Below are 18,380 nucleotides of genomic sequence, written 5' to 3' on the forward strand. Positions count from 1 at the left end.
ATCTTGAACATAAAAGTTTCATATAGGTTGCCAACGAGGGAGGAGATGATACTCCAGGGGCTGGATGAGGCATGGTAGGATGGGACACTCCTGTGCATTTACCTTTTTGTTTGTGGGAGTGGGTAAGGAGTGGGTGTCCTGTATGAGTGAGCCTTCCTGGAACAGAAAATCTGATTATAGGAACAGAGGCAGGTGTAAAAAATGTAGACTGGGGTCCTGCAACGTAGAGCACCTTAAGTGTCAGACTAAGCCGTTTGCACATTACCCTGTAAGCTCTGAAGAACCGTCGCATTTTATTATCAGGAAAATATTACAAGGAGAGTAACAAAATGATTTTAGAAAGATAAATCTGATGGTAGTATGCAGGATGGATCATACAGAGGAGAAATAGTGAAAGCAAAACAAATCCGTTAGGGAATTAGGCATATAAGTAAGGAGGGCCTGAAATACGACGGGAAGGAAAAGAAAGGAATGGTTAGGAGAAAGACTGCAGGAAAGGTGGCAGGATATATCAGACTTCCGGGGGAAGGCACTGCAGCCACAGGAAAGTATGAAATTCTCAACCCAAGTAATAACAGAACTATGGTTGGAAAATCAGGAAGAGAAGGTTATTTGAAGAGAGTGGGGTGGAAAATATGGCAGTTAAATTTTTAGACATGAAATTGGAGTGAAATTATATATCGAAGTAGAAATATCCTATAGGCCTTCAATTGTCATGACTGGATTTCTGGTGAAAAGACAGGCAACCTGGGAGTTGCCTGTACAGAATTGATGGTTAAGACCTTCAGGCTCATCTGTAAAATGGGAATAATAATAGTCCTCATTGGATTGGTATTAGGAATAAGTGGATGATGCCAGGCAAGTATTCAGCACTATTCCTGACACATAGTAGACAATAAATAAATATTTATCAATATCAATCAATAAACATTAGCCATTACTATTTTCTACTATGCGTTTTAGAGACCCATATAATATGAATTATTAGAACTGGTATTCTGGAAGCTCTATTAAAGCCATCTGTTTGGTGAGTTTTCTTAATACCCCAAATGGAAGTTCATATGTTCTGATTCACATGCTTGCTTCCCTAGCTGTTAAGGGAAAGTGACAGCCCCAGCTGAAATTGCTCACGTTTAACTGTTGATCACTGTTTGTAAGACCTGGAGTGTTTTTTTGTTTGTTTTTTGGCTTTGGTTTTTGTTTTGTTGTTGTTTTTTTTTAAACATCTTTATTGGAGTATAATTGCTTTACAATGGTGTGTTAGTTTCTGCTTTATAACAAAGTGAATCAGTTATACATATACAGATGTCCCCATATCTCTTCCCTCTTGCGTCTCCCTCCCTCCCACCCTCCCTATCCCACCCCTCTAGGTGGTCACAAAGCACTGAGCTGATCTCCCTGTGCTATGCGGCTGCTTCCCACTAGCTATCTATTTTACGTTTGGTAGTGTATTTATGTCCATGCCACTCTCTCACTTTGTCCCAGCTTACCCTTCCCCCTCCCCATATCCTCAAGTCCATTCTCTAGTAGGTCTGTGTCTTTATTCCCATCTTACCCGTAGGTTCTTCATGACTTTTTTTTTCTGAAATTCCATATATATGTGTTAGCATACAGTATTTGTCTTTCTCTTTCTGACTTACTTCACTCTGTATGACAGTCTCTAGGTCCATCCACCTCACTACAAGTAACTCAATTTCGTTTCTTTTTATGGCTGAGTAATATTCCACTGTATATATGTGCCACATCTTTATCCATTCATCTGTAGATGGACACTTACGTTGCTTCCATGTCCTGGCTATTGTAAATAGAGCTGCGATGAAGATTTTGGTTCATGACTCTTTTTGAATTATGGTTTTCTCAGGGTATATGCCCAGTAGTGGGATTGCTGGGCCGTATGGTAGTTCTATTTTTAGTTTTTTAAGGAACCTCCATACTGTTCTCCATAGTGGCTGTGTCAATTTACATTCCCACCAACAGTACAAGAGGGTTCCCTTTTCTCCACACCCTCTCCAGCATTTATTGTTTGTAGATTTTTTGATGCTGGCCATTCTGACCAGTGTGAGATGATATCTCATTGTAGTTTTGATTTGCATTTCTCTAATGATTAATGATGTTGAGCATCCTTTCATGTGTTTGTTGGCAATCTGTGTATCTTCTTTGGAGAAATGTCTATTTAGGTCTTCTGCCCAGTTTTAGATTGGGTTGTTTGGGGTTTTTTTTATGTGACTAGTTAAGGATGTGAACTACTCTTCTGTTTGTTGCAACTTCTGTAATAAAAGCCCTGAGCCGTATTATTTTTCATCTGCTGCGTCCAGAGTCAAATCAACTTTGAGGGGTTTATAAAGGGCTTTTGAAGAACGATATTAGCTCGATGTAAGCAAATGATCATTAGCTCAATATCATCTCAATGTTTTAAAACTACATTCGTTCACCCAATGTGGAATGAACTTACACAAGAGTAGAAGAAATCCAGGAGAGGTGGACCTTAATTATGTAGGACTCCTGTCTGGGTAGAAGGTTGGACTAGATGTCTTCAGAGGGGCTTTCCAGCATGGACGTAGTCCGCAGAATCCAAGCACTGTCCTCTGTTTGATGAGCCTGCTTCACCTCATGTGTATGGTTAACGTGCTGTCTCACAGGGCATTAGATTCACATTTGGAAGGTCAAGTAAAACAGACTTTGTTGTCTGGTTTTTAGTTGTATTATTTTATTTTGCTTTTCCCTACTATCTTTACTCCCAGAGGCAAAAAGTTTTCCGTTCTCCCCTCCGAAGGATACAGATAGAGACAGGTATTTTAGAAGAATAAATGTCATGGTGGTTAATACCAATTTTTATTGAAGTATGAATAAAAATAGATTAAATTATTTTTTTTAACCAGGTTTTCAGGTCTAAGTGCTTTGTTAGAAGGAATATATAGGTGCATCTTAGTTTATGGGCAATTAGAAAAATTGAATTTGTTTTTCAAATATTTTAGTGCCAGTAATTTACTCTCAAGATATAAGAATAATCATGTTTAATGTAAAAAAATTGTTTAAAAGCATTTGAATAAAAATGACTGCTATAGTATTAATGACAATTATCTAACCTTACACTGTATTTTATAGATAAAATACAGTACACTTAAAATATGACAAGACTTCCTTTTCCAGCAAAATGGCAACAGGTATCTAATTTGAATTCCAGGAGAGAATAAAGAGAATGGGCAAGAGGAAATATTCTAGAAGTTCAGTGAATTCCAAGCAGGAAATTTTTTTAAAAGAAACTCACATCCAGAGAAATCACAGAAACAAATAGATCCCAACACAGCCAGAGAGAAGAGGCAGGTTATCTACAAAGAAATAACAATTAGATTGACAGCTGTTTAATTTGTGGGAAGGAGCGGGGGTTCTGATTGGAAGAAATTAAATCACATCTGAAACTTTAGCTGCAAGGGCATTGAGGATATGGATTTTTCACATGTTCAGCCTCTGGAAGGCTCATAAAAGGAATGTGGGGGGCTTCTCTGGTGGCGCAGTGGTTAAGAATCCGCCTGCCAATGCAGCGGACATGGGTTCGAGCCCTGGTCCAGGAAGATCCCACATGCTGCGGAGCAACCAAGCCCGTGCGCCACAACTACTGAGCCTGCGCTCTAGAACCCACAAGCCACAACTACTGAGCCGGTGTGCCACAACTACTGAAGCCCGCACTCCTAGAGCCCGTGCTCCACAACAAGAGAAGCCACCACAACAAGAAACCCATGCACTGCAACAAAGAGTAGCCCCCACTCGCCAGAACTAGAGAAAGCCCACGCGAAGCGACGAAGACCCAACTCAGCCAAAAATAAAATAAGTAATATAAATAAATTTATATATTAAAAAAAAGGAAGGTGGGATGGCTACTGTGCACACCTGTTTACCTTCTGAATCCCACACACTACTAAGTAAGCTACTTCAGAGCAGTTTGCTGACTGACCTTTCCTTAGTACCTGGAACCTTAGCTAACACATAGTTGGTGCTAATTAAATATTTGCTGATTGAAAGGATTAGCATCTTAAATCCTCATTGGTACTGGGCTTGATCTCCTTGATTCGAAGGCACCTGTAAAGTTGTACCTACCTTTTCCTCTGGAGTTTGGAATTTGGTCCTGAAACCTGAAGGGATGTTCTTGCATTTGTCAGGTCAGTGCATCCTGAGAAAATTATCCCTGTTTGTTTGATATCTCCAAAAGCATTTTCCACTGGTATCAGTGATTCTAATAGTTTTCAGACAGACCATTGATTGCATAAGCAATTGGGTAGATATTACTCTAGGAATCTTCATACAGCTGTTTTAACCAGATTGTTTTCCTTATGACAAGTTTCAGTGTTTCTGGTCCCAATGTAAATAACTTATCGCGTTCCTGACATCTACTTAACACACTGTCCTAGATGACTTTCATTAACTCCAATTCTCCACACAACCCAGAGACCTTGAATAGCTTGCTGTGTATTATTGTGCTCATAATACGCCGGGTCAAGATTAGAACTCAGGTGAAGCCAGCTAGAGAAACCAATGCCCTATACTATCGTATTTCTCATCATTCTCATACTCTACTCTTCTGTCACTGTTGCAAAAAAAAAAAAAAAAAAATTTCCATTATTGCACGATTTTTAATTGTGTTTATGATTGTCTGTAGTAAAGTCTTCCTTCCAAAAATGCCTAAAGAAGACATATCACTTTAATAAAAATATTGCCAGCTATGAGTGTTAGATTCTAATTTTGGTTATGTTGTGTGACCTTGCTTAGGCTTTCACATTAATAATTTGCTATGAGGATGGGATTTTTAAAAATAGATTATCCGTTGATGCCCTTTCTTTTTGGCTATTCTAAAAACATATTAAAAGATCTGGAGGAACGTGGTCTATCCTAATGTAATGTCATTAGAGTATTTGAAAGTAACTGTATATTCACCACTCCATCATCGGATAGCTTTTCTCATCCAGAACTCTGAAGAACTTCATAGCACTCTTCTTTCTCCTTCTTTATCCTCCTCCAAATCTTCACCTCCCCCAGGTTTCTCCACAGCAAAGGGCACAAATATCCATTCAAGGCAGGGAGTCTAGGAATTGATTCTTCTTATTTCTTCACTTCCAGCGTTCAAGTCTTATCAACTCTTCCTCCATGCTTCTTCCTCTTCTATCTGCTTTTGCCTCTCTATGAGCCATCCTCTACAGAGGCAAGTTTTTAAAATGTAAACCATGTCATGTCACTCCCTGCTCAGAACCTTCTGGTGGTACCCCACCCCCTCTGGAAGGCTTGCAAGGACCGCATGATCTTGCCCTGACCCATCTCTAATCTCATTCCGCATACCTATCCTCCATCATGCTGGCTGTGTTTTTCTAGCCCTTGCTCAGAGTGCTTTGGTCCAAATCTTTCAGCTCTTTCTAGTCATCAGTATCTCATCTCAGATATTACCTTCCTGACTATTTAATAGTCTACCATCACAGTATCATGTTACCCCCTTTTCTTTTATCCAGCATGTTTGTCACTCATTTTTTTTTTTGTCTGCTTGTTTTTTGTCTTTTTGCCCCAAGAGTCCAAGGCTTACACTGAGCAGAGAACTCTTCTGTCTTGTTCAGTACTATATCCCTCATGCTGGCACAGAGTAGCCATTTAGTAAATATTTGTTGAGTAGGTGAACAACCATTCTAAACATTTTTATTACTTGATCGCTAAAGACCATTACTTTCCACAAGAATTTTCAATGAAATCCTGGTATTTTTGTTCGTTTTTGCTTGTTAATAAATGTGAAGGGAGCAGAATTAAGTACTGGAATAATTTTGAGAAATACTAAGTTAAACAAAATAAAACAAAGTTACGTAGTGTGGGTCTCGGCAGAGCCTTTAATATGCTAAAGTACACAACTTCCAAGAAGGTTAGCACTATGTCAGAAGTTTGACACTGGATGTCTTCTTTGGGAATGATCACATGGCATTACTGTCCTTTACAACGGGTTCTGGGAAATGCCGCCTTAGACAAAAACCCGTCATAACGGAAAGGGGAAAGGGACGCTATATTGAGTATAAAGAGGCAGATATACTGACCATAGGAGAACAGGCTGACAACCAAGGACTCAGAAAAAACTAAAACCCATGAAAAAAGGACAGAAGGACTCAAAAAGAATACAGCAATGGGACTATTCAGTTTTCTGCAGGCTACTCTACCCACTTTACTGGATTTTTCTACCTCTAGCAGCTGGCACGGTGCTTGGAGTAGAATGAGCATACAATGAACATGTGTTGACTTTTCAGAGATGAGTGAATAATGGTGGCCCAGGGTCACCATAAAATAATTAAATTAAGGTAGTTTGGTTTGTTTAAGAAAGCAGGAAAATGCCTGAAGTATTTTAGGGAATACGTCATTCTAAAGGATTAAGATTAAAATGTTATTAGTACTTATGAGAATACTTTCATCGGTTATTATATTGCCTAAAGGCTTTGTGACTAGGAATTTACTATATATTGTTTTATTCAAAGCTGGCACAGATTTTAGACAAACATATGCATGTTAGACTGGACTATTACGGTGGCTCTCTTTAGAAGGGTACAAATCTTATTTTGCCCAATGGAACTATGCTTCAGATTTTAGTTTTTCATTCTTCTTTAGTCAAAGTTAAGCAAATTTGGAATTAAAATAATTTGATAACATCACCTAACATTTTTTAAAGTCAGGTAAAATTTACAGATTGATAAGACGTACTTTTTAAAGATATAGTTGAATGTTTTTTGACAAATTATACAATGGTAAAACTACCAGAATAATCTAGATATAAAATATTTCCCTCGCCCAAAAAGTTTTCTCTTGCTCCTTTGTAGTCATTCCCCTCCCCTGCTCCCAGTGACTGGAAACCAGTGATCTGACTGTCCCTGTAGTTTTGCCTTTCCAGAATGTCATGAATGAAATCATACAGTGTGTGTGTGTGTGTGTGTGTGTGTGTGTGTATGTGTATGTATGTATGTATGTATAGCCTTTTGTTAATGGCTCCTTTCACTTTTCATAATGCTTTTGAGATTCATCCATTAATAGCTTGTTGCATGTATTATTAATGTTTCTTTTTATTGCTTTCTAATATTTCATTTTATGGATGTACCACAATTTATCCATGCACCAGTCGATTGACGTCTGGGCTTTTTCCAGGTTTCTGCTATTAATAGAATTTCTAGAAACATTTATACGTAGCTCTTTGGACACATGTTTTCATTTCTCTTGGGTAAATGACTAGAAGTGGGATTGTTGGATCATATAGTCGGTGTTCTTGTTGACTTTATAAGAAAGTGCCCCACTGTTTTCCAAAGTTGCTACACTGTTTTGCATTCCCACCAGCAATGTGTGAGAGTTCCATTTTCCCTGCATCCTGGCCAAATTTTATGACTTAAATTACTATAAGATTCACATCTAAAAGTGATGTTCATAAAAGATTGAATATGGATTTACAGAAATATGCCTGTTTGCACTTTTTATTATTGCTTTAGAAGACAGGTATTCTCTGTTTAAATTGTTTTCACAAAGCATGCCATGAGGTACAGAGCGGTACCTAAGTATTTTGTGGTGATTATAGTAGTCATCATAAACATGGAGAATTGGTATTAGGACAGTTTAAGTGAATTAGGGGTCCTCATTTTCTCTGTAAGTAGGAAGTTCCCTTTCATGCAAGATTATTTCTGTGGACGCTTCCTTTATGTGAGGCTTGTATACCCATTCATTGCCTTAATTATTCTTCAGTGAAACAGAAGTCCTTGGTAGGTATGATGATGATAATGGTGTAGTGGTTTCAGCTAGATTTACTAATTAGTTATGAACAGAGAACACTATGTATCTACTCTGTATGATTCAAACTGTATTAACAATTATAGGATACTATGCTAACATTTAATGAGAGTTAGCCCATGTGGAAGAGAAATTTAAATAAAGGTATTATCACATCAGTTCTCATGTTATTTCAGCTTTAAGGAACCTTTCAACAAAAATAAGGTTTCTTATATTAGAATTTCTTTCTCAGTAAATGTTACAGGTTTTTCCTGTTTTAAATATAACTATATTTTGGTGAAAACTTTCTAACCAGGTTAATTAAAGAATGATTCTTAGCTTTTCAGATGATTTTTAGGTTTCAAAAATATCAACCTGAAAAAACAAAAACTGAAAAAAACCCCAAATCAATCAGGAGTTCCTCTTAATCTCAAGCCTCCAAAATATTTATAAAACGTTTTTGTTTTCTGAAATGTGATGGCTCTTCAAGAACAGAGCTGTTCTTTAAATCGCATTTGGATCCCTTATCACTAGAGGGCAGTAAACACAAACAGATTTAGTGGATTTACTTGTGTTGTTTTGTACTATTAGCATTAATCAAAGAAAGTGTCGTTTTTATAATGTAAAAATAGATTTAAAATTCTGTTATTTGAAATACAGGTTGTCAATTAATTCTAGATCATTGTCTGCCTCCAAAACTACTTTTAAGGCGTTTGAAAGCAAAAGAACACTCAGTGATTTCAGAGACACTGGTATGCCGTCGTTATTGTATTTAATATCTGAAGTTTAACCTTACCTCAGAATTCTTCCAGGGTCTTTTAGCAATTAGATTTGCATATGTTTAGCCGAGCAGTATTGGATCTGTGAGAGCCTACTTTATACAGATTTGCTTCTTGATTAATAACAACTCCCAGAACTTGATCCTAAGTAGAAAGGTGTAAAATAAATATAACTGATTATAGGATAAACTATTTTCAGATGTAAATTCTACCAAAAGCACTGCTGTTGCCAGGAATATCCCTTAGTTGGGAGAAATCTAAGAGTTAATAACACTTATTTTAACTAATTTTTAAATATTTCAAGGACAATAATAGATTATATAGCTTAGAATTTATTATGTTAATAGATATAGTGTTTACAGACTCTAGGGTAAATGCAGATTAATGCCTGAAATACTTTTTTGGCAATCTGGAGTACTCTGAAGCCAGACAGCCTGCGTTCAAATCCCAACACTGCTCCTTTGGCTTTGTGACCTGGGCTAAAAACACTTGACCTTCTGAGCCTCAGTTTTCTCACAGTTTGGTTTATTTCTTTTTCTTTTTCCCTATTCAAAAATGTTTTCTCTCTCTTGACCTCTGTTGCAGAGGCAGTGATGCCAGCATGTGTTAGTATATCAAAGACTCAACTCCATCAGCAGATTTTTAAATATCCTGAAATAGTCCACAAAGGTTGTTGATTGCTTGGGGTATCGCTTAAGGACCAATGAAATGAAGAATAAAATAGGAGTGACATCTAGAGATCCTGAAGATTATTATTAGGAAAAGAGAACTGAATGCTACAGAAAATTATGTATTTTTTCTATTTTGGTACATGCACACACATTCACATGTGAAATCATTTGGATGTTTGAGAGGAAACTCAGGAAACCTGAGTTCTCCCTGTGTGTGAGGGCATCTGTGTCTTGTTCACATGGTACCCGCACACACACGTAGGTCTCACTGTCAGGTGAAGCTGCCTGTCTTTCTCTGGGCACCAGCTTCCTGACTGCACTAGTTAGTAGGTGGAATCAGCACAAGGATTAAGAATAAATGAATCCACTCCTAAATTCATACCATTTATCATAGAGTTTGAATCAGCCTAATTATATGATGAGCTATTCATCCACCATGAAGAGCAAAGACAAAGAGACCTAGACTCTCATCTCAGCCCTGCCACATCCAGGGCAAGTTATTGACTATTTAAGGGTGTCTGTCTTTTCATTCTTTAAAATGGGGATGATATCTATCTACCCAGGATGTTGCAAAGATTAGAGATAAGATATAAATATAAAGCACTTGGTGCAAAGTAGGTGCCTAATAAATGCTGTAAAATTCCTGTTACGGTTTCCCCATTAAAACTGTCAGAAGCCAAGTCTGTCTATAAACATTGTATCTCTCGGGCTCCATCCATATTTCTCTTCTGGGTTGTCTAGATTTCTTTCTGCAGGCTCTACAACTGTGGCAATGGGAAGGAGCTTCTAGTCTGCTTCTTATAATGGGAATAATTAAATGAATTTTAATTTGGCTCAGAGCTTTAAAAAAAAAGATTTCTTATTCCCTAGAAATATGGAAACCTTCCTTGGTACTTTTTACTTGATATTATTATTACTACTACAACTACTACTGCTACTCCTCTGCTCTTACTATTATCTCCCCCTGCTATAGCAAATTAGGGATTTACAGCTGAATCTCTTTGTGCCTGTGGCTCTCTATCTACTTCGGGAAATATAAAGAAAGAATGTCTTTCTTGCCTCAAGCATCCTCCACCCTGGTTGAGGAGACAAAGTTCAAGGCAGTTGTAGCAACTAGGACAGTGTTACTTAACACTGGGGAACATTGAGGAAATTTCAGGTACACGGACGGGACTGTACTCCCCGCATTTCATGGACAGAGCCAGGGAGGCTTGACATCCTAGAATACATGGGGTAGTCCTTCACCAGGGAGTGTTTCTCTGTGTCAGCAACCATTCACGTAGGTTGAAAAATTTACTCACGATTATCTGAGCCTAGAACACAACTACTTTTTACATATAAATGCAAAATGTTTTTTGCATGTTTTAATCCACACTAAATTTTTGAGTAATGCAACCACAGTGTATATTGAGGAAGGATGGTACTTTGTTACATTTGAAAACCTTTCCAAGAGCCATTCACCACTTAGGAAAAAGATCATCCCTCCACTACAGCACTCCTGTAGTTATTTCCATTTTGCTTTCACATTCATGGTGATTTCTCCACATCAGAAGAATCGGAGCAAACACACAGCACGTGGTGTGCTAAGTGTTTATGTGTATGTACTGATTAAAACTCACAACAACCTGTAAGGAAGTTACTATTATTATTCTCATTTTCCAAATGAGTAAACTGAAGTATGGACAGTTTAAATAACTTTCTCAAGGTTACACAGCTAGTAAGTGATAGTAAAATATAAGCTTTTGACTCTTTTATTATTTTTTAAATGTAGTTTTGTACAAGTATTTATATTTTGCAGTGTTTAATATAAATTACTCTTCTTCACCATTATGTTACTGATAAGCCATTATACTAGGTTGTTTTTTTTTTAAGTATCTATATAAGGATTTACTTAGTATGTATGTATGTATTTACTAAAGTGTGTATGCAGGAAGAGCATTTAGGAATTTAATTTCAGGATAAAAAGTACTTGTTACGAAAAGAAAGAAGTCACTTAGTTTGAAGTTCATCAAAGAATAAAACAGATTGATGGATGGATACAAAAAGGGAGCAGTAGGTCTGATATGGCTGAGAACCCCCATAAAGCATAGTTAGGATTTAAATGATTGTATGACCTACCTTGCTCTGGGAGAGCTCACAAGGCCTGCTCCTGCCTCAGGGCCTTTGCCCTTGGCAAACCCAACACTTGACGCCCTCTCCTTCCAGATATCCACGTGCCTCTCTTTCTTCAGGTCTCAGTGTGTGTCACCTCATCAAAGAGGCTTTCCCTGATCGTCTTATAAGAGAGGAATCTTTATCCCTAACACCCTCCTTATCGTTTCTTTTTCTCTATTGCACCTACCATCACATGACATATTATATATTTACTGACTTAGTTGAATGTAAGCTCCAGGTGAAAAACCTTTGTTCACTGCTATGTCCCCAGTATCCAGGACAGTGTCTGGAATATAATAGGAGAATAACAAGTAATTATTAAATAAAGGAGTGAGTATAGAACAGTTAGAGTTTGGAGAAGGGCTGGAATATTTGGTTTTGATATGTACTTTGAATGATTTAAATCTGACTTTGAAAGACCAGCTTGAGGTAGATGGAATAAAAGAAGCAGAGTACTCTAGGCAGTGAATTCTCTGTGAGTAAAAATAGGAAAATGGGACCATCTGCCATATTGTAGGGATGGGTGGAATAGTAGCCTGTTGGGAACAGAGCAAGGGTGTAAAGAGCTGTTGAAGATGGGCTTGGAGTTGGGGATTAGGGTCAGAGGTTGTCAGGCTGGAGTTGCCAGAGGAGTCTGGAAGGTGAAGCAGGTGATGCCGAGTCGTCAGTGACTGGCTTTGGAGTGGCAGGCTGAGGCTGGAGCTGAGGAAAGCTGGCCTGGCAGTGGAGATCAGAAAGGGGTTGGAAGGAGAAAAGCCAAAGGAGATGAGCTAAGAAGCAATTATAGTGTTTTGGGTCTGAGACATGGAACGATGTGATGCAGTTGGAAGGAAACATGATATGTTTTTTTAGAAAAAGGATAAGCCTGGGAGTTAAAGTATGTCGGCACCTTCATGGAATAGTTATGATGATGATATCATCATCATCACCTAATACCTGTTTATCACTATGTATCAGATGTTGGGTTTTACTGGGGGGCTGGGGTTGATTTTTGTTTTTTTGTTTGTATGACCACGCATCCCACGCAGCATGTGGGATCTTAGTTCCCTGACCAGGGATTGAACCCGTGCCCCCTGCAGTGGAAGCATAGAGTCTTAACCACTGGACCCCCAGGGAAGTCCTCATATGATGTTTTAAGTGCTTTGTGTATAACATCTCATTTGTCCTCATAATAATTGTTCTGGTTATTTCTTGCTATATAACAAATCACTTCAGACTTAGTGGCTTAAATTATCAAGTTTTTATTACTTTTCATCGTTTTGTGGGTCGATGGGGCTTGGCTCAACATTCTCACTTGGAGTCCCTTATATGGTTACAGTCTGATGGTGGCAAGGGCTGGAGTCATCTAAAGGGGCAACTGCCTGGATGACTGAGATGGATTCTTCACTGTCAGGTCTGGCTCCAGGCTGGCATGGCTGGCAGAGCTGGAGACCGGCCATGTGAGCGTGTACACTGGCTCATACTCTCTCTCTCCTCTTCCTCTGCATCTGCTTCTCTCTGTCCCTCTCCCAGCAGCCTCTCCATAGAGTTAGCATGGGCTTCCTCCTAGCATGGCAGTCTCAGGATAGTCGGGCTTTCTTACAAGGTGGCTCAGGGAGCCCGGCAGCATGTTCACGGAGGCCAGGGTGAGAGCTGCAGTACTTCCTGTGACGGCCTCCACAGTCAGGCAGCATCCCTTGTTGGTTACAGAAGCCAGCTCAGATGCAGTGTAGGGCAGTGTGGCTCATTAGGAGGCATCTTTGGAGAGCAGCTACTACGGTAAACAATTTTGCAGATGAGGAAACTGACACACTAAGAAGAGGGAATAAAGGATTTGAACTCAGAGTCTGGTTCTTAGGACCTGGGTGAACTTGGGAAAATCATTGTCTCTCTAGGTATCCCGTTATATGGAAATGAGGAAATTGGAGGAGAGGATGTTGAAGGTACTTCCATTTCTCTCAGCCTTTAAGCCTTTGGATTTAGGTGATGGGCCTGGGAATGAAAGGAACAGACTAAGTGAAAAGGCATTCTGTAGAAGACAGTAGTTTGAAACAGTGTTGGTGGAGGGAAGGTACGGGGTGGATGGGGAACACGTAAGGGTTACTCAAGGATTCAGTTGGATCATTGTATGAAACGTCTAACAGTGTTCAGCTCACATGGAACACCTGTTGAACAGCAGGAAAGAGTCATAGATTTCAGTCTGGGACACTGGAATATGGGCCCACTGAAGGAAATGGGAGTAGTCATAATAAGCACTGCTTTAAGTAGAAAAATGGATCCACCAATTTTGAAAGAGTTCGAGATGACTAGCAGGGCATTCCAACGGGAAGAATATCTTTTAGTCATTTGGAAATACGGTGCAAAAATTCAGGTTAGAAGTGGTCGTTAGAGAGCGTTGGCCCTGCGAGAGAGTCTCTGTGGATATCCCAAATTAGAGGGTGAAGAGAAGAGGGCAACAAAGGTATGGTCAGAGAAGTGGGAAGAAAACCTTCATAAAGAAGCTGCAGGTCTTGGGAGTGAGGGAGAGGGGAGAGGCTGGTCAAACAGTGTTGAACGCTTCAGAGAAGTTGAGGAGAATGAGAGACTAGTGAAAGGGGAGCACCTCTGTATTCTTCCAGAAGCAGTTTTAGTGGAGTATTGGGGGTTTAGCATCTTTCTTTTGTAGAGGATTAAGAGGAACTTAGGAAGTGAACACAGTGGGTGTGAACTGCAGCTGAGGACTTTGGCAGCAAAGGACCAATAGAAGCTCAAAGAGGCAGGGATTACCTGGCTGTTTCTGATGAGGGTGTGCTGTCTGCGACGGACATACCTGATGCAGGAAGACTGAGCAGTCACCCGGTCAGCAAGTCATAGACGTGCCAAGCAGTAGGTACAAACTGAGATGGAGGGGAGGTAGAATGGACAGAACTTCATGCTGAAATAGAGTAAAAGCTAGAATCCCCTCATTTCTTATCCATAAGACCTCTTTAGTATAAAAGTTACAGAATAATGCTGTCCCAAACCAAATAAGAAAGATCCTTTTTTCCCAGAGGAATTTAGATTTCTTATTTAGCTCTTCTTGTAAAAGGCCTGATTACTCTTGAGCTCAATTCTGTATTCTTAAGAGCCACTCTATACCTTTACACAGTCATAAACATGTTCTCTTCTGATCAAAATATAGATCCTGAAATCTGTACACAGGACACTGCATTCTTTAACCATACACAGTGCATTAGCTTTCGGGGTTTTTTTTTTCCCCCACAATCAGATTTATAATAAATCATCCCCACCCTTGGATTTTTAAGATTGTGGAGCTCAACCATATATAACAATAGAAACAAAAGGAGCTGAGAAACAAAAGGAGCAATGCCACACAGGTGAGGAAATGTATCACTTCCATTTATGAATTCTGGACATTAATCGTATTTTATAATTACAGTATGCTGTTATGTTGGACTGAGGAAGGAACTTCAGCTATATCTGTGTTACCGGGGAAACCACTTGTTTTGGATTTGACAGAGGGAGACAATTAAAATGCCTGATTGCCATTTTTAGAGCAGCTTTTATTTTATTTATTTATTTTTTAAAATTTTTACAGCAGTTTTTATTTTGAAGAGAAATCAGAGAATATTGAAATTCATAGAAATGACTCTGAAAGGATTGGCAATTCTTATTTAAGAATGAACTATGAATTATGTAGAGTTTTATGGTGGTTATTCATCACTGTGAGAGGGGAAGCCCATTCATCTTTTCATGCGGCAGCCTCAGCTATAGGGATACCATTATTAAATGGCGTTTACCAGAGGTGAGGAGGAAAACCTCCTCCCCAGAGGTTCACCCTTGCCAACCAATCACAGAGCAACCTGGGCCTGGTCCACACCCCCTGCCCTGTTAGACCCAGGGACGCAGTGTGATTGGTGCATAGTTGGGGTTTTATGGGAGGGGTTTCTTGTCACTCTTCCTGGCTTCCCTGCAGTTCCTTATTTGGTAGCTTTTGACAGAACTAGTCTTTCTTGCAGCTAAGCATCTTGACATACATTATTCATTAAGCCCTGGAGCTCAGGGAGAGAAAGATGCAGACCCTTAGATCTTTAGATGTTTCTTTATCACAGGAATTGTCTTTATTCAGAATAGTGGTTGAATTCTGTTGCATTCTGGAGTTTTACAAATGGAATGCATTCAATGGGAAACCAACTGGATGGGATCTAATGCGAGGCTTTCTTATGTGTACTTAATTACCAGAAATCTTTAAAAACCTACATACTCTGTGCTTGTGGAGATTGTTAAAGTATCAAGGTTTTGAAGATACACGTATTTTAGAATTTATTGTCTCTCTATATAATCAATCAAAAATGCCTGAAGCAAACTATTTACGGTCAGTATCTTGGGGCTACATAAAGGTAAGATTTATTTAGCCTTTGTAAACTCCTGATTACTCTGAGTACATAACTAATAATTTTAATAAATTACAATGGAGTTAAGCTTTCTAAGCAATCTTTTATTTTTTCCTTAGATATAAACTACAGAAGAAATGTGGGTTTTTAGTGGTCAAGATAAGGAGAAATTGTAGAACTTTTATTAGTTATAATTTGCATGTTAAAATAGCTTTTTAATGTTCAGCGTTTCTTCTGTTTTGTCATGTGGTATAAATTTGAGTTATTCTTTTAAGTATCAAGGTAATTAAATTCATTGGAAATAAATCCTTGGGCTAAATTACAACTGGTACCTGGGCTCTAATTAGTATGTAGCACTTAAAGTTTATAAAAATTAATTTGTAGCTCTTTCTAAAAATCTGTACTGCTTTTACCTGATGAAGAGTATGTTTTTTTTCACCTTTGGATATAAAGCTCTAGATGACATTAAAGTTGACATTACTTGACTTTTCAGGTGATATCTTATTAAAATGAACACTTGATCCTCTGTTTGTAAAACTGGAAGATGTAAATTTATATGATACTGCTGTTTTTGTTAATCTCAAAAAATGAATTAGTACACTGCATTTAATAAGATTGTGTTCCTGCTTGGCAAGCTTCTTACACATGCCCTGTGGTAATGCTAACCTGGTGATCCTAGCTGTTTAATAGAAACCTGAAGTAGAAAAACCTTTTTCAGTCCTAAAGGAAGCATCACTTCAGAAATTAGAATTTATTCTGGAATATTTGAACAAATCACAATACACATTTTTAAAGAATCCTTTTCCATTACTTTAAGGACGCTCAGATTGTAATACTTTGCATTTTCTTTGTTTCTCTTTAAAGGAGAATTTCCTCTTTCCTGTGAGATTTACTCGCATTCCAAGCAAACTTATTTCAGTTTTAGTTGTCTGAATAGTCATGATTTTCCACCTCCCTTTAAATCTAGATGGTCCAGATTTTCGTAATTTTCATTATTTGAATTTTGCTAGCCATTTCTTAGTTTAAAATGTTTTTTAAATATAGAAAAATGTGGAGAATAATAAAGAAGCCCCCTCCCTCCAGTCTCCCTAGAAGTCATTTCTTAGCTTTTAGACAGTTCATATTTGATAGCTTTTTAAAGGGCTTCACGTTTGTGTTATAATTATGAATAATACCTTCAGGAATCTAAACACAGAATTTTAGTGCTTTTTGAGAAAATGTTTGCTGGAAAGCTTTATGCTTGTAATATCATATTGCTAAAAACACTTAAGAAGGACCAATATAAATGTATTTAGTCTTATTATGTATTTTGAAAGATTTATTTTTATATAGCTAATACAGTATTTATTTTAGCTTTTAATGCTGATATCCACCAAAGTTGTAGTGTATCACAGTGCAGCATATTCAAATGATTTTTAGCAGAATGTTGTGGGGAAAAATAAACATTTACTTAATATTTAAACTTTACCACTTTCTTAATTATATACTAGAGGATATATAATGTACCCAGTAGCACATTGGCATGAGGGGGAAGTACAGGGATTAAATTTAAGAATACTTTAATTTTGTTTTATTATTTAATTTTGTTTCATGCACAGTCTTAAATATAGAACATAAATTGGAAAACTGGAGTTTAAAAAGCAATATACAGTATTCAATTCCACTGCACTTTCACTTTCTTTTATGCTTTAAATTTGCTGCATACAGACATTCTGATGCATAATGAGAACAAAGGATTTGAAAGCATTCACTTAGAGATCTTCCTCTGTTTTTCCTTGTTGCAACAATAATTCTACATATTATTTCAGACTATTTAGAGACCAGAAACAATCAGAATAACTCATCAGCCAAAAATATTTAGAGTCACTTTTAAAGATATCTAAATGCTCAATTAAATTGCTCTGCATTTTGCAACCAGTTCTTTTGAAAAGCAGTTCTGTATTTTGTCACTTATTGAGAACCCATAACAGTGTTCCTGAAAAAGTACATTTTATTACCTTTTCTAATCATTTTCCCCCTCATGGCAATTATATATCATTATCTTAATAAATGGTATGTAGTTATCTTAAAATGAGAGAAATTCCACTTACGTTTTAAAATGATTGTTGAATGGTTAAGTTTATTGTTCTTTAGCACATCCTGCTGTGCACTCCAAGACCAAACTGTAAGAGCAACTACCAGTTGAGAAAACTCTGATGGTAATTTTTGTGGTTATTAATTTAGCTTCCCTGGACTGTATGTTTTATATCAGTAGCACAAAAAGGAAGCCATATTAATTCCTCTTAGAAAGTGCCCTTGCGTTATAACTTAATTGACTCTCTGGAAATTGTCTTTAGGAAATCTCCCATACTCTTGGGAAAAAGAGGACTGCTTAAAATATTGTGTCATCTAATTATGTTGAAAGGAAATGTTGACTTCCTTGGAGCACCTCACAAGTGGGAGGGAGATAAGTGTGCCATGAAGGGTTTCTCCACCCAAGCTTTTGAGTTTGGAACAAAGGCAGAAGGGCAGTCTGGGAATATATGTGTATGAATCAGAAATAATCAGTAGAATATAATCTGTCATTTATCAGTCTGTACAGTAGAATCCTTTCACTGGCATTTTTTTTGCCTCAGTTATCTGTACCAACTGGCTATTTTGATGAGTTGTGTAATCAAACT

The 18,380-nt window shown here is 37.9% G+C and overlaps 1 protein-coding gene across 11 annotated transcripts in view; it reads left to right on the forward strand.

Moving 5' to 3' along the window:
* The window catches only part of PDE4D (phosphodiesterase 4D), a 1,454,760-nt gene that overhangs the window by 1,415,184 nt on the left and 21,196 nt on the right, over positions 1-18,380 (forward strand). The window contains exon 1 of one of the 11 annotated variants that reach the window (XM_049707911.1): positions 15,301-15,726. The exons of the other annotated variants lie outside the window; for them this stretch is intronic. Coding sequence (XP_049563868.1) covers positions 15,679-15,726 — 48 coding nt within the window. The 5' untranslated portion in view covers positions 15,301-15,678. Of the gene's footprint in view, positions 1-15,300; positions 15,727-18,380 lie in introns of those variants that run through there. 11 annotated transcript variants of the gene reach the window in all.

The sequence above is a fragment of the Orcinus orca genome, chromosome 3 (genome assembly GCF_937001465.1).
Source record: "Orcinus orca chromosome 3, mOrcOrc1.1, whole genome shotgun sequence".
Lineage (NCBI taxonomy): Eukaryota > Metazoa > Chordata > Mammalia > Artiodactyla > Delphinidae > Orcinus > Orcinus orca.